Source organism: Geospiza fortis, unplaced genomic scaffold (assembly GCF_000277835.1).
Source record: "Geospiza fortis unplaced genomic scaffold, GeoFor_1.0 scaffold41, whole genome shotgun sequence".
Lineage (NCBI taxonomy): Eukaryota > Metazoa > Chordata > Aves > Passeriformes > Thraupidae > Geospiza > Geospiza fortis.
In genome coordinates this window covers 21,950,030-21,961,059 of record NW_005054299.1, presented here as the reverse complement: position 1 = coordinate 21,961,059, position 11,030 = coordinate 21,950,030, and the positions used below count along the sequence as shown (strand labels likewise).

Here is an 11,030-nt window from a genome sequence, read left to right as displayed (position 1 = left end):
ACATTTATCTCATTTTGTGGTGAGAGGTGTTCCTTCTAGGTGATGCTTGGGTCACCGATTGCCTGAGCCAAGTGCAGAGGAGTTGGTGAAGGTGTTGGTGGGCTGGTTGCCCTGAGATTTCAAAAGCAGTCACTTTTGTCTTAACACCCTCCTCATGTCTTCTACTGAGGTTGGGAGCTAAAGAAAACACAACACACCTCCTATCTCTCATTCAGACCAATACTGATTTACAAAGTTCTTTGTCCCGAGGAGCAGAAAATATTTCTTATTATTTCTTGGTATTTCTTACTTTGAGCTGAAGACAGAGATGGTTCCAGGGATAAAGGGTGGGGTAATGTGATGGCATAAGGCTTGTATCTTGTAAGCCAGATGAGGAGAGACATGAATAAAGATGAGTTGTGACATAAAGTTTGAACTTTGTGAGCCCAAATATTTTTACCTCCAAATTTTCTTTCTCCTTTTCTTTCTAACAAAAAAAAAAGTATGCATTCCGCTCACTAACTCTGTTGTGTTAGGAGAGGCTGAAAGAATTAGCTTATGATATTTTTGGTCTTCAAGCAAAAGAATATGAATAGAGACTAAGTATGTCATACCAAGATGCAGCAGGAGATAAAAGGCAGTATTTCAACCCAGGTAACAAAACTCATGTAAAACCACCTACTCCCAACACCAAGATTGAATGCTAGAATGAAAGTCCCAATAACTGGGCATTGATTACCTTCCCCCCCACAGCCAAAAGCTGCCTAAGATCTAGCAAATCCCTGGATGGGAACAGCAGCGCTGTGGCAAGGAGAGGGGAATGGGTTCCCCTTCTGTTTTGGGCTCTCTGTCACCTGGAGAGCAAGTGTGGTGCGTGTTCATGGGGACAGCGGAGACAGCACGTGGTTACAAGAGAGGTTACAAGGTACCCCTGAGAACAGTAATTGTCTATATTCTCAAATCACTAAAGCTACAGGATTCTCTGTCCAGGACAGCTAGGACATATGCTGGTGAAATGCCTGAGCCTCCCAGCATGATGGGATTTTAGGTGTAGGTATTTCAGGGGTCAACAAGGCAAGGTGCACTTTACAAACATAATAAAAACCAAATGAGCTGATGGCATCTGTGTGATGAGGAGTCCTGCTACCTCTCCTGCAGTAGGTGCCAGAACAAGAGCATGGTCTTTGTAGATTAACCTTTGACTCCTCTGTTCTTTTAGGATAAGAAGGAGGATCGACCGACAGTTATCCTGGGCCTGACCCTGAGAGGAATGCACATCTATCAGGTAACAGACTGCTGTGAAAGCCTTCTGGTGTAGCATTAACTCTGCCCAGTTCCCTGTCCTCCCCCCTCACCGTGGCTCCTCTGCCTCCTCTGCAAACCCCAGGCTCCACATATCTCAAATTCTTGGTTGTTTGCAAATTCTTTGCACATCGCTGATTCCACCCTGTACCTGCCAGTCCCTGTGTCACTCTGGGTTTGATATGTTGCAGGAGGTGAATCACGTTCGCCAGCTCCTCTACGACTTTCCCTGGTCACACATCGGGAAGCTGGCCTTCCTGGTGAGTATGATGGAATGGAGGCCATCTGCCAGTGGCTGCCAGCCTGGGATGTGGCAAAGCTGTCGGCCTGCCTGTGCTGCTGCGTCACGTCCTGTCAGGTTCTGACACACAAGACCACAGCTATCTCTGGGAGCTGCATGGCTGAAAATGTGCTCCTGCTCATTTCTTTGGCATCTTACCTCTTTGTGCAGGGGAAAAAATTTGAAATCCAGCCAGATGGTTTGCCCTCTGCACGGAAACTGGTTTACTACACGGGTTGCCCCTTCAGATCACGCCATTTGCTGCAGCTACTCAGCAACAGCCACCGGCTCTTTCTGAATATTCAGCCAGTTTTGAAGCAGATCCAAAAACTGGAGGAGGCAGAAGGTATGTTAGGGAACACCCAAGTGAGTTTAGTAGAGTACAGTGTGTTAGTCTCTTCTGTTGTTTCATGGTGCCTACTCTCATCTAATTAATGGTGTTTCTGCCTTATTGGGGAGCCAGTGATAGAAGCAGAGGTGTTAGGTACCTTTCAAGTCCATCCCTAATAAGTAATTGTGGCTCCCACATTGTTGACTGTGATCAGAAAGTGTGTTTGTGTGAGAACAGTAGAGGGATATCTCCTCTCAAGTGGTTTCTGTCTTTCCCTTCAGTGGGGTTACGGTAGTGGCCTTGAGCTGTGTGGGTGCAACCAGTGGCATGTGCCAGTCACCTGTAGAAAGGCTCACTGATCAAGTGCCTGTGGGCAAAAAGCCCTCAGTTGTTTTGTGTCTGTTAGTGTCAAATAGATTTCTCAACCACCCTCAGCACATACATGCCATGGGAGAAATAATCATTACTAAGTACTAGCCACAGGAATCTTGTTCTTAGCTGACTTCACGTAGTGGTGGGTATTTCAAGAACCAATCAGCACATCTGATTTTAAAGATTGAGCACCAACCAAATTTCACTAAGTAATTCCCTTTTTTTGTTTGCTTTTGTTTTGCTTTGTTGTAATTGACCTTCACTCTGAAACCTACTGTTTTCTGTATCATAACTGCCTTTACCTGTCTGTTCTAATTTAGGAGATACTGGGTTTACTGCAAATATGAGTAATTCTTTTACAACCACCTGAGCATCCATCTGTTGAGCAAAAAAAATTACAAAGCTGTCCCTGTATTTGTTCAGTAGCTGCAGCGGTTGTTTCTTAGTTGTTGGCTGATGCCAACAGAACTTCCTGAATATATTTTGTTACCCTTCCTTAAAGTTCTCGCTGGTTTCCCCCTCAGAGAAGAAGCGCTACCGGGAGTCCTATATCAGTGACACTCTGGACATGGACCTGGACCCATGTGACAAGAACTCCCGTGGCAGCGGGAGGAGTCACAGCAGCTCCCACACCTCGGGCATCGAGGCTGACTCCAGGCACCGCGTGTCCGTGGAAATGTCGGTGGATGAGCCCTTTGGCATTGACCGCGTGCATAGGAAAGAGCAATCCTGCAGCTCAACCATCAGCTACGGGAGCTCTGGCATTGACAGTGGCAGCAAAGGGCGGGCTGAAGATGATGCTCAGGATGATGGTAAAGAATTTGGACATGTGGAGCAACTTCTAAGCCAACTTTTGTCTTCTCCTGCAGGAGGGCAGGGAGTAAGAGACTGTACAGCAGCTTGGAGCACAAGTGTAATGCTAACTATTCTCCTGCTGCTCTCTTCCTCCTAGAGCTTGAGCTGGCAGTAGATGAGCCAGAGGAGATGCCTGTAGATGAGCCTTTAGAGGGAGACCAGTTAGAGGAGGCCACTGTGGGAGAATCTGTTGAATCCCTGCCTCTAGATGCTGCTAGCTGCCAAGGTGAGATGGCTTTCCACTGCTGCTCAATGCTGTTCTTTAAGGCTCTAGCAACAGGCATGATCTGAGGGATCTAGAACAACTCTTATCTCCTTCTAAACAGCTGCCACTGCTATTTACTGCTCTACTGCAACAGGATTTGCAGGCAGCTCATCTAGAGTTTACAGGCCAGCATTCTGTATTGTATGTACAGTGCTGCTCTCCTCTGTGCTCCTCAGTCTCCCTTCTCTAAATGTGCTAAGCTTATATTCAGTTAATGACAAAAAGATAATTGAGATAAACCTTTTGTAGGGAAGGAATATGCTTTAATATCTTGTATGCCACAAAACAGCCAAGGGGCTCAACCACAGAATAATGGGATGGTCACAGGAATTCTTAGGTAAAGTTTTGTGGCTTGTGATGCAGGGAATGCTAGGCAATAGGGTTATGCAGGAGCTGACTGGCCTTAATATATACAGCCTTTATAGGAAAGCGAGAAGGGTAAAAAAATGGAACAAGTTGGCAAGAAACTGTTTCCTTGAAAGTTTTCAAATGTTGATCTTTAGGGCCAAAAATGAGTACTTGGGAGCAAAACTCCTGGAGCATTGAGGGTGCTTAATGATGTATATTTGTCTTAAGAGGACAGTGTTTGTCACTGTTTGAATGTGACCTGTGAGAACAACTTCCCTTTTCTATTGCCCACAAAACCTCAAACTTGCAATGCTTTTCACTTCCTGCTTCTCCTTTGCAGCTATAAATCAGGAATCTCTGTCTGTGGTGCAAGTCACACTAATCAAAATGAGAGGCCAAAGTGTGGAATCCCTTCACCAGGTAAGGGAGAGGTTGCTCAGCAGGAGGGTCTGTGTGTGGGCATTGAACTGAGGTCTAGTGTAATGGAGACAGCTGTAAATCAGGACACATGGATTAGTTTGGATTTGACTGATTTTTACATGGTGCAATCAAAACCAGCTGCTGCTGGTCAGCTACTGCTCTCAGGAATAGGATAAGAGCAGCATTTGGGGTCAGAGTAGTATAGAAAGGTTTGGAGCAATCAGCAGGGAGATCATGCAGACCAGTTATTATCTGCCTTAGTCTTCTGGATGAGACATGGAAAATCAACCACATCAAAATTTCTGGTGCAATACAGAGCAAAAACCATCTATGCAGTTCGGATGTGAGTTGCAAAGTTGATCATCTTGAAGCCAGAAGTAGCTTACATCAGAGCAAAACCAGATGCTCAAGCTCTAGTTGTTATATAATTTGTGTGATTATAGTCTGTGTGTACTGAAGTCTTTGTTGTCAAGATTTTCTTTTCACCAAACACTTGAGAAAGGGAAACTATATATGGTAAAGTACGTCAGAGAAGAAGATATATTTGGAAGAAGCTCATTAAAATGTCTTTTTAAGACTTCTTTTCAAAGTATTGCTGTACTCACTGGGGTAAAAATGTGGTTTTTGTAAAAAACCCAACCAAACAAAACAAAAACCCCAAAAAAGCACCTCTACCCTTTCTTCCCTCTCTTAATCCAAAATTACCTTATCTGCTGAGAGAATTCTAAAACTCTTAACAAGGTTTTCAGTCACTTCTTAGGACTTTGTTTTTAATTTTCCATGTTTCTTTCTGGACCCAGTCAAAAATGATAAGAAATTTTCATTTATCAGCAAAGTAGTCCATAAAGTGCTGTAGGAGATTTGAACAGAAGCTAAAGACCATACAGCTAAAGACCATACAGTACAAATCATAATGAATTTATTCCTCTGTTGGAGTGGAAGACTTAAGAGCTCATGGCTGGAAGTGGGCATCTTGCTTAAAGCTGTAATGTTTTTAAAGTTACTGCTGTTATCATGCTTACGCTGTAAATGATCATGAGACATCTGTTTTATATAGGACTGTCAGCACTGTCTATATGATTGCAAAGACCTGGCTGCCACTTTAGTGCATCACATACTTGGTGGCTCCTTAGAAAACTATCAAAATATTCCTTACAAGGCCATGTAACTAAATGCTGCAGGGTTTCATTAGCATTGACCAGACCGTGCAACATATTCCTGTTTCTAGGAGTACAGCTGAGCCAGCACAGGATTTCCTCAGGGTAATTTTTTAATTCCCCTCCCATGGCAGTGAGAGAAATTATACTGGGAGTAAGTTTTCTGTGGTGCCAACAGAAGTGTCTTGGTTTCAAAATTATATTCTTGAAATTAGCCTTAATATTAGCATGTAACAGGTGATTATTAAAGAGCCAGAGCAAGAAAAAAATACAAGTGTTGAAGCTGGAAATACTCTCAAATGGTCAATAATGCCTTCACAGAGGCTTGTGTAGCAAGATGGTGCCTCTGGGAATTACTGCTGATTTGTTGCTACTCTTTATGGAACAGTGTTATGTAGATGAAACTGTTTGTGGCAATTACTGGACACTGTAACCCATTAGTTTGCATGGTTGCCTTCTGAACCTTCCTTTCAGCTCATTAGACTTAATGTGTTCAAGCACTTGGGGTAGTTTTTTGTTAAGTGCACTTCGTCCATTTGAGGACAACTGCTTGGGTCTGCCAAGAAGTGCGAGGTCATTCAGGTGTCAGTATCTGTCAAGTGTTTCATCCATTGTACTGGACACTTGAGGACACAGGGCAGACAGATCAGGATCCAGCTCAATATGGCATGGCAGCTTAATGCACTTGTAATTTCTGAATTGTTCAGCTCCTTGTTTAAGCCAACATCTTTCAGAAGGCTGGTGGGGCTCTTCTGAAATTGGGGAAGAACAATTTTGAGGAACTTTTAGCACAGCCAACATCCTTAGGCTGTATCTGAGCTCATTGTTTTTATTCGTGTGTGTCTTGCTGAACTGGCAGGTCAGATCGCCCAAAAGCCGGAGCGGCATGGAGCAGCACAGCCAGAGTTTGGATGACATCCGCTTGTACCAGCGCCGGCACCCATCACTGAGTGCCACGCTGTCTTCAGACACGTCCCACAGCTACACCTTCGGCTGCAGCCTCGAGGATAAGCTGTCTGTCTACGGCTGCGTCTATTCCACAGCGGACTGCAAAACCAAGTCTGCCCTTTATGGGAAGCGATCCATGAACTGCCTCTCCTTGGATCTTCTGGGAGAGGACCAGCTCCCAGAGGAGTTTGTGGTGTAATGAGATTGGAGCTCTTCCATACCAGGAAACAGCTCATCATGGCAATATATACCTCATTAACACGTGTGATGTCACTCTGGTTCTTGCAGGAGGTGGTGAGCGGCTTTGTTATTCAGCACCGTATCAGTAAGTGGCATCACTTCTGCAGAGCTGGCTACAGGGCAGATCAACTGGAGTGTAGCACTTAACACTGGCATTGGTAGTGTCTGTCTGAGGAGAAAGTGGAAGTGGCCTGCACCCTTGGAAGGGACACAATCAACACAAAAACCAAAAAACAGTGGACCAAAACTGACACTGAGCTAGTAAAGCAGACTTTGTCTAAATGGATTAATTAGAAATTTCAAGTTTGTCATGTTCCTGCCTTGTGATCCATGTCTCTTAATTTTAGTGTACAGATAGTTTGTCTTCAATTTGTGCTGCTGCAACATTGCCAACAGCTGTCAGGCCAGGATATACTCTAAGCACATTTGGAGGGCTGTGTATGGAAGTGTCTGGCCTGTTTCAGTTGTAATGAACACAAGTTGCTTATTCACTGCACTGGGAGCAAGACCTGCTCTGTCAGGTCTTCTTCTTTTGTTGTTGTTATTTTGTTGTAAGCATCCAGCCAAATACAGTGTGTGGTCTTTTTTTTTTTTTTCTTTATTGCAACAAATGGAACTGACTGTCAGCTGCCTACCACTGTTGTGATGCAGATTGGCATTATATCCTTGGGGAGATAGGGAGGAGATAAAGCAAATGACTTGGCTGCTTCTGGGAGTACAGTGGGCAAGAGCATTAATTGACAGGCTTTTGAAGAGAGGAGTGTGACTGGAGAATTTGTCCAGGCATGATCACACCTTACATTGATTCATACTTTAATGCTGTTCTTTTATTTGTTTTTAATAAATCTGTTCCTTAGATTTTTTTCCCTTCTGCTTAGGAGGCAAGTAAGGATTGGAGAAAGTCACTTTGCAAGGACAGACAGAGTGGCTGTGTCCTACTTAGTCATGGATAGGTCATGCAAATATGTGTGTGTGGTGCTGCAGGGCTGATGATGGTGCAGGTGTAGGGTGTTTGTGTGCCAGACCAAGGGTACTTGTTTTGGTGATCTTGAGAGTGGTGGATCTGGCTGTGCTGGCTCTCACTAGGGAAATAATCATAATTATGCTGTTTGATTCAAGCATTTGGTGTGGAAAACATCTTGCTACCTTGTTATGTGCAAATGAATATGTGTTTGGTTTCCTAACCTTATCAATTGCCAGCAATGGGAAGCTTGTACTTGAAGGCCCAGCTTTGTGCCCAGCTTTTGACAGCCATCTAGGTGTGTTCTGGCAAACTCTAGAAGGAAAGGAGTATTGTTCTGCTGGTTGGGGAAGTGTGTGTTGTGCAGTGTTGGTCATCAAAAGCTGAAAATAGCCTTATTCAGGAAAGGAAGGAAGCCAGACTATGACAAGAAAGGTTTGAGCTGCTGCTTTGCTGGTGGGCATGCAAGCTCAGTAGTTGTCAGGTAAATTTCATCCCCTTAAGTCATTAAAGCAGCAAAACCTTGAAGTCCATCATCTTGCTACTTCTGTGTGAATGCCATGTAGAGACAGGCCATGCAAGTGCATCTGCATTCACTGAAGTGGGACCAGCTGCTCTACATCCTCTGAGATGAATCCAGCACCAAACCCAAGCTGTGTGCACTGTAGCCGTGACTTAATTGACTGTGCCCTCTTTGATCACACTGTTCTTCTGTGTTGTAATGAACAATCAGGAGCTGTGTGTTCACTGTAGCCTCTTTTCCTTTGTTCCAAACAAAGCCAAAATGCCTTTGCAAAGTACTTGAGGTATGTTTACTTCATCCAAAATAAATTCTTCTACATGGATCTAAATGGGTAAAGGAAATCTGGTTGGCTGCTCTTGAACAGTGCAGCCAAGCCTCCCTCTGTCAGTCATTCCCTGTTACCTGGGTCCTGTTTGGCCATAAGCCACAGGAGATGGGCATGGCCAGGATCCAGGAAGCCAGTGGCTGTACAACAGGCAGCAGCCTTGCAGCAATGCAGGAGCCTTGCTCTTGCAGCCACCACAGAGCTGGAGGGATGGCTCTTACTGCAGCAGTGCCTGTCCATGAAAAACGTGAGGGGGAGGTGTGGAGTAGGGGCCCCACTAACCTGTTGCTCTCTCACCCATGTAGATGTACAGTTACTTGTGATTCCAGGAATGGTTGTTAGCAGGAAAAAAAAGGTCAAAATTCAGTGGGTATAGTTGTTTGGAAAAGGGTCATAAAATGCGTGTGCACCATGTGCACACTTCTCTCAAAGACAATCACATCCTTATCTGCTTCAGCCTAACCACATCACAGAAGTGTTTATTGCCACCAGGCAGCTCACTGTTCTGGTTTTGCAGTTAGCAGGCATCCAAAGGATTTGGTGAAGTGCTGTAATCCTGTAATCCTGCTGCTGCTGGTTACAAAATGCACCAATGCCTGAAAACAGCATAACTGACTCTTGCATGAGCATCCACTGCCTTGTACATTCCTGAGGAGTTCTTGTATTTATTCATGGCTGGTAGGGAAGGCAAACTCTGCAGGTCTGACTGTCTTCTCTCTGTGGTCTGTGCAGCTCCCTCCAGTACTGTAAGTGACGTATGCATATGAAGGGGAGACCAGACACTTTGTGTATAGACTGAGAATGAATCAATATCTTACGAGCACTGTGAATATATATTATGCAACTTTTGTATTCTTATTAAAAAAAATCCACCTGTTTCTGCTAGTAATACATTTATTTTTTGTTTGGATTTAGAAGATCTCTTATTTTTGGGTTTGATAGTTTGGTAGATGTTAGTGTGTAAGCATTTATCAGCTGATGTTAGAAACTAGCTGCCAATATTTGTACATATTTGTAAAATACTCGTGTTATAATCACTCTATTTTAATGGTAAAAGTTTCTCCTTTCCATGAAAGGATTTTCTTGTTTAAAATAAAACATAAATAATTATATATACACCTGCAATAAAGTATGGATAGAAAAAAGGTAACTGTGTAGCTGTTTTTGTGTCCAAGGAGGACTGTGTCTTCCATTTGAGATGGGTTGTGGAAATTTATTTGCTGCCAGACTCATCCATATGAGCTCAGCTTGTGATGACAAACCCAGAGGCATTGCAGTCACTGGAACAACTCCTGTTCCTCCTTCCTGTTCTTGGTAGCACAATGCCAAAGGGTACCTTTGTCAGGTATTAAGAGCACAGCTGAGCAGGTTGGAGTCAGCAGGACACTCAAGGGGGCTGAATCTGACTGAAGAGACAAGTTAAGCTGCTCCTGGTGGTTAGTCAAGAAAACCAAGCATGTGAACTCTCAAGGAGGTAGAGAGAAATCCTGTCAGCATCCTCCAGGGCCTGCATCCAAGGACAGCTGCCAGCCCACAGGATGCAAAGTGCTGCGGAAGAGCACTCCACCAAAGTCACCTAACCTGCTGGCCTGGAGTCTGGCATGGATAAAGGAAAGGTTTCTTTCCTTGGGTCATAAATCTATGAAGGAGTGCTGCAGAGCTATCTGGATCTCTTCTTGAAGAAGCTTGCTCACTGGGAGCCTCTTATGGTTTGTGGTTTTTTTCCTTTTCTCCGGGAAAAATTTACTTTTTATGTACTTTGATATGGTAGTATTGCCTCTATTCTTAAGATTTCCTTTCTTGTACTTCATATTTTTGTCCAGTATCTGCTATGTGTCCAGTATACAAATTTTCAAGGACTTCAGAAACTCATCCAACTTTGGCTTGGGGATGCTGGGAGAGGGTGATTTGATTACACATGGAGCTTTGTATGAAGATAAAACTAAGTAGCAGATCGACATTAGGTCACCCAAATTTGAAGGACTTGGTCACTTCCCTTTGTTTCCTTGTTTGGCAAGTAATAGCACTCTCTTGCCCTCTAGGGTGCAGTCCTGCTGACCAACGAGTCTGTCTCAGAAGATGGGGCTTCTCATGGTAACAGCAAATCCTGTGTGGGTTCAGTCAAGTGCTGCAGTGTGGGATGGGGACAATGTGGTTACTGCACTGGATCTGTTTTGAGGCATGCCTCCTGTGGGAGCTGCATGGAGGTAAGGCCTGAAGGTGTGTGCTAAAGCTGATGGGTAAAACAACACAGGTGTTTTGGGTGAGGTGAGAGCAGATCTTCAATGGATTTCTTGGCAGCAGATTCGGAGACACTGGAGGCTGATACTGTATTTTAAAAGTATGAAAATTTTTGAGCAAGAACTGGTCCTAAAGCCTCTCTCTGGAAAGCTGTAGCTCCTTGTTCCCCAGCAAGGTGCTTCCTCTGTCTGGGTCGGGTGGCTCCTAGGGCCCAGGCTTCTCGTGGCAGCTCTGTTCCATCATCCCCACCCTCGTCTGCTCTGCCTCCACCTCGGAGCCTCTGATATGACGCCTCCCCTTTCTTGGAGCGGATTCCCGGGCTCGTGGTGCCCAAGGCCTGGCTCCTGCCTTCATGTCTCTCCTGGATGCCCACCAGTTGTGGCATGAGGAGGAGGAAGGGACCCATCGTGTCCCCTAGCGGTTCTGCCCGGCCCGTGGCGGCAGCGGCACGCCATGGGGCACCGAGGGCCAGCGCGGCCGCTG

The 11,030-nt window shown here is 44.8% G+C and overlaps 1 protein-coding gene across 2 annotated transcripts in view; it reads left to right on the top strand.

Annotated features, from left to right (window-relative positions):
* Positions 1-9,451, top strand: part of FRMD1 (FERM domain containing 1) — a 30,643-nt gene extending 21,192 nt beyond the window's left edge. The window contains exons 7-13 of one of the 2 annotated variants that reach the window (XM_005416277.2): positions 1,199-1,264; positions 1,473-1,541; positions 1,733-1,907; positions 2,789-3,076; positions 3,217-3,345; positions 4,073-4,152; positions 6,169-9,451. In XM_005416277.2, the coding sequence (XP_005416334.1) occupies positions 1,199-1,264; positions 1,473-1,541; positions 1,733-1,907; positions 2,789-3,076; positions 3,217-3,345; positions 4,073-4,152; positions 6,169-6,456 (1,095 nt within the window). In that variant the 3' untranslated portion in view covers positions 6,457-9,451. The remainder of the gene's footprint in view (positions 1-1,198; positions 1,265-1,472; positions 1,542-1,732; positions 1,908-2,788; positions 3,077-3,216; positions 3,346-4,072; positions 4,153-6,168) is intronic. The other variant, XM_031060920.1, reaches the window with a different exon arrangement.
* The last annotated feature ends 1,579 nt before the right edge of the window (positions 9,452-11,030 follow it).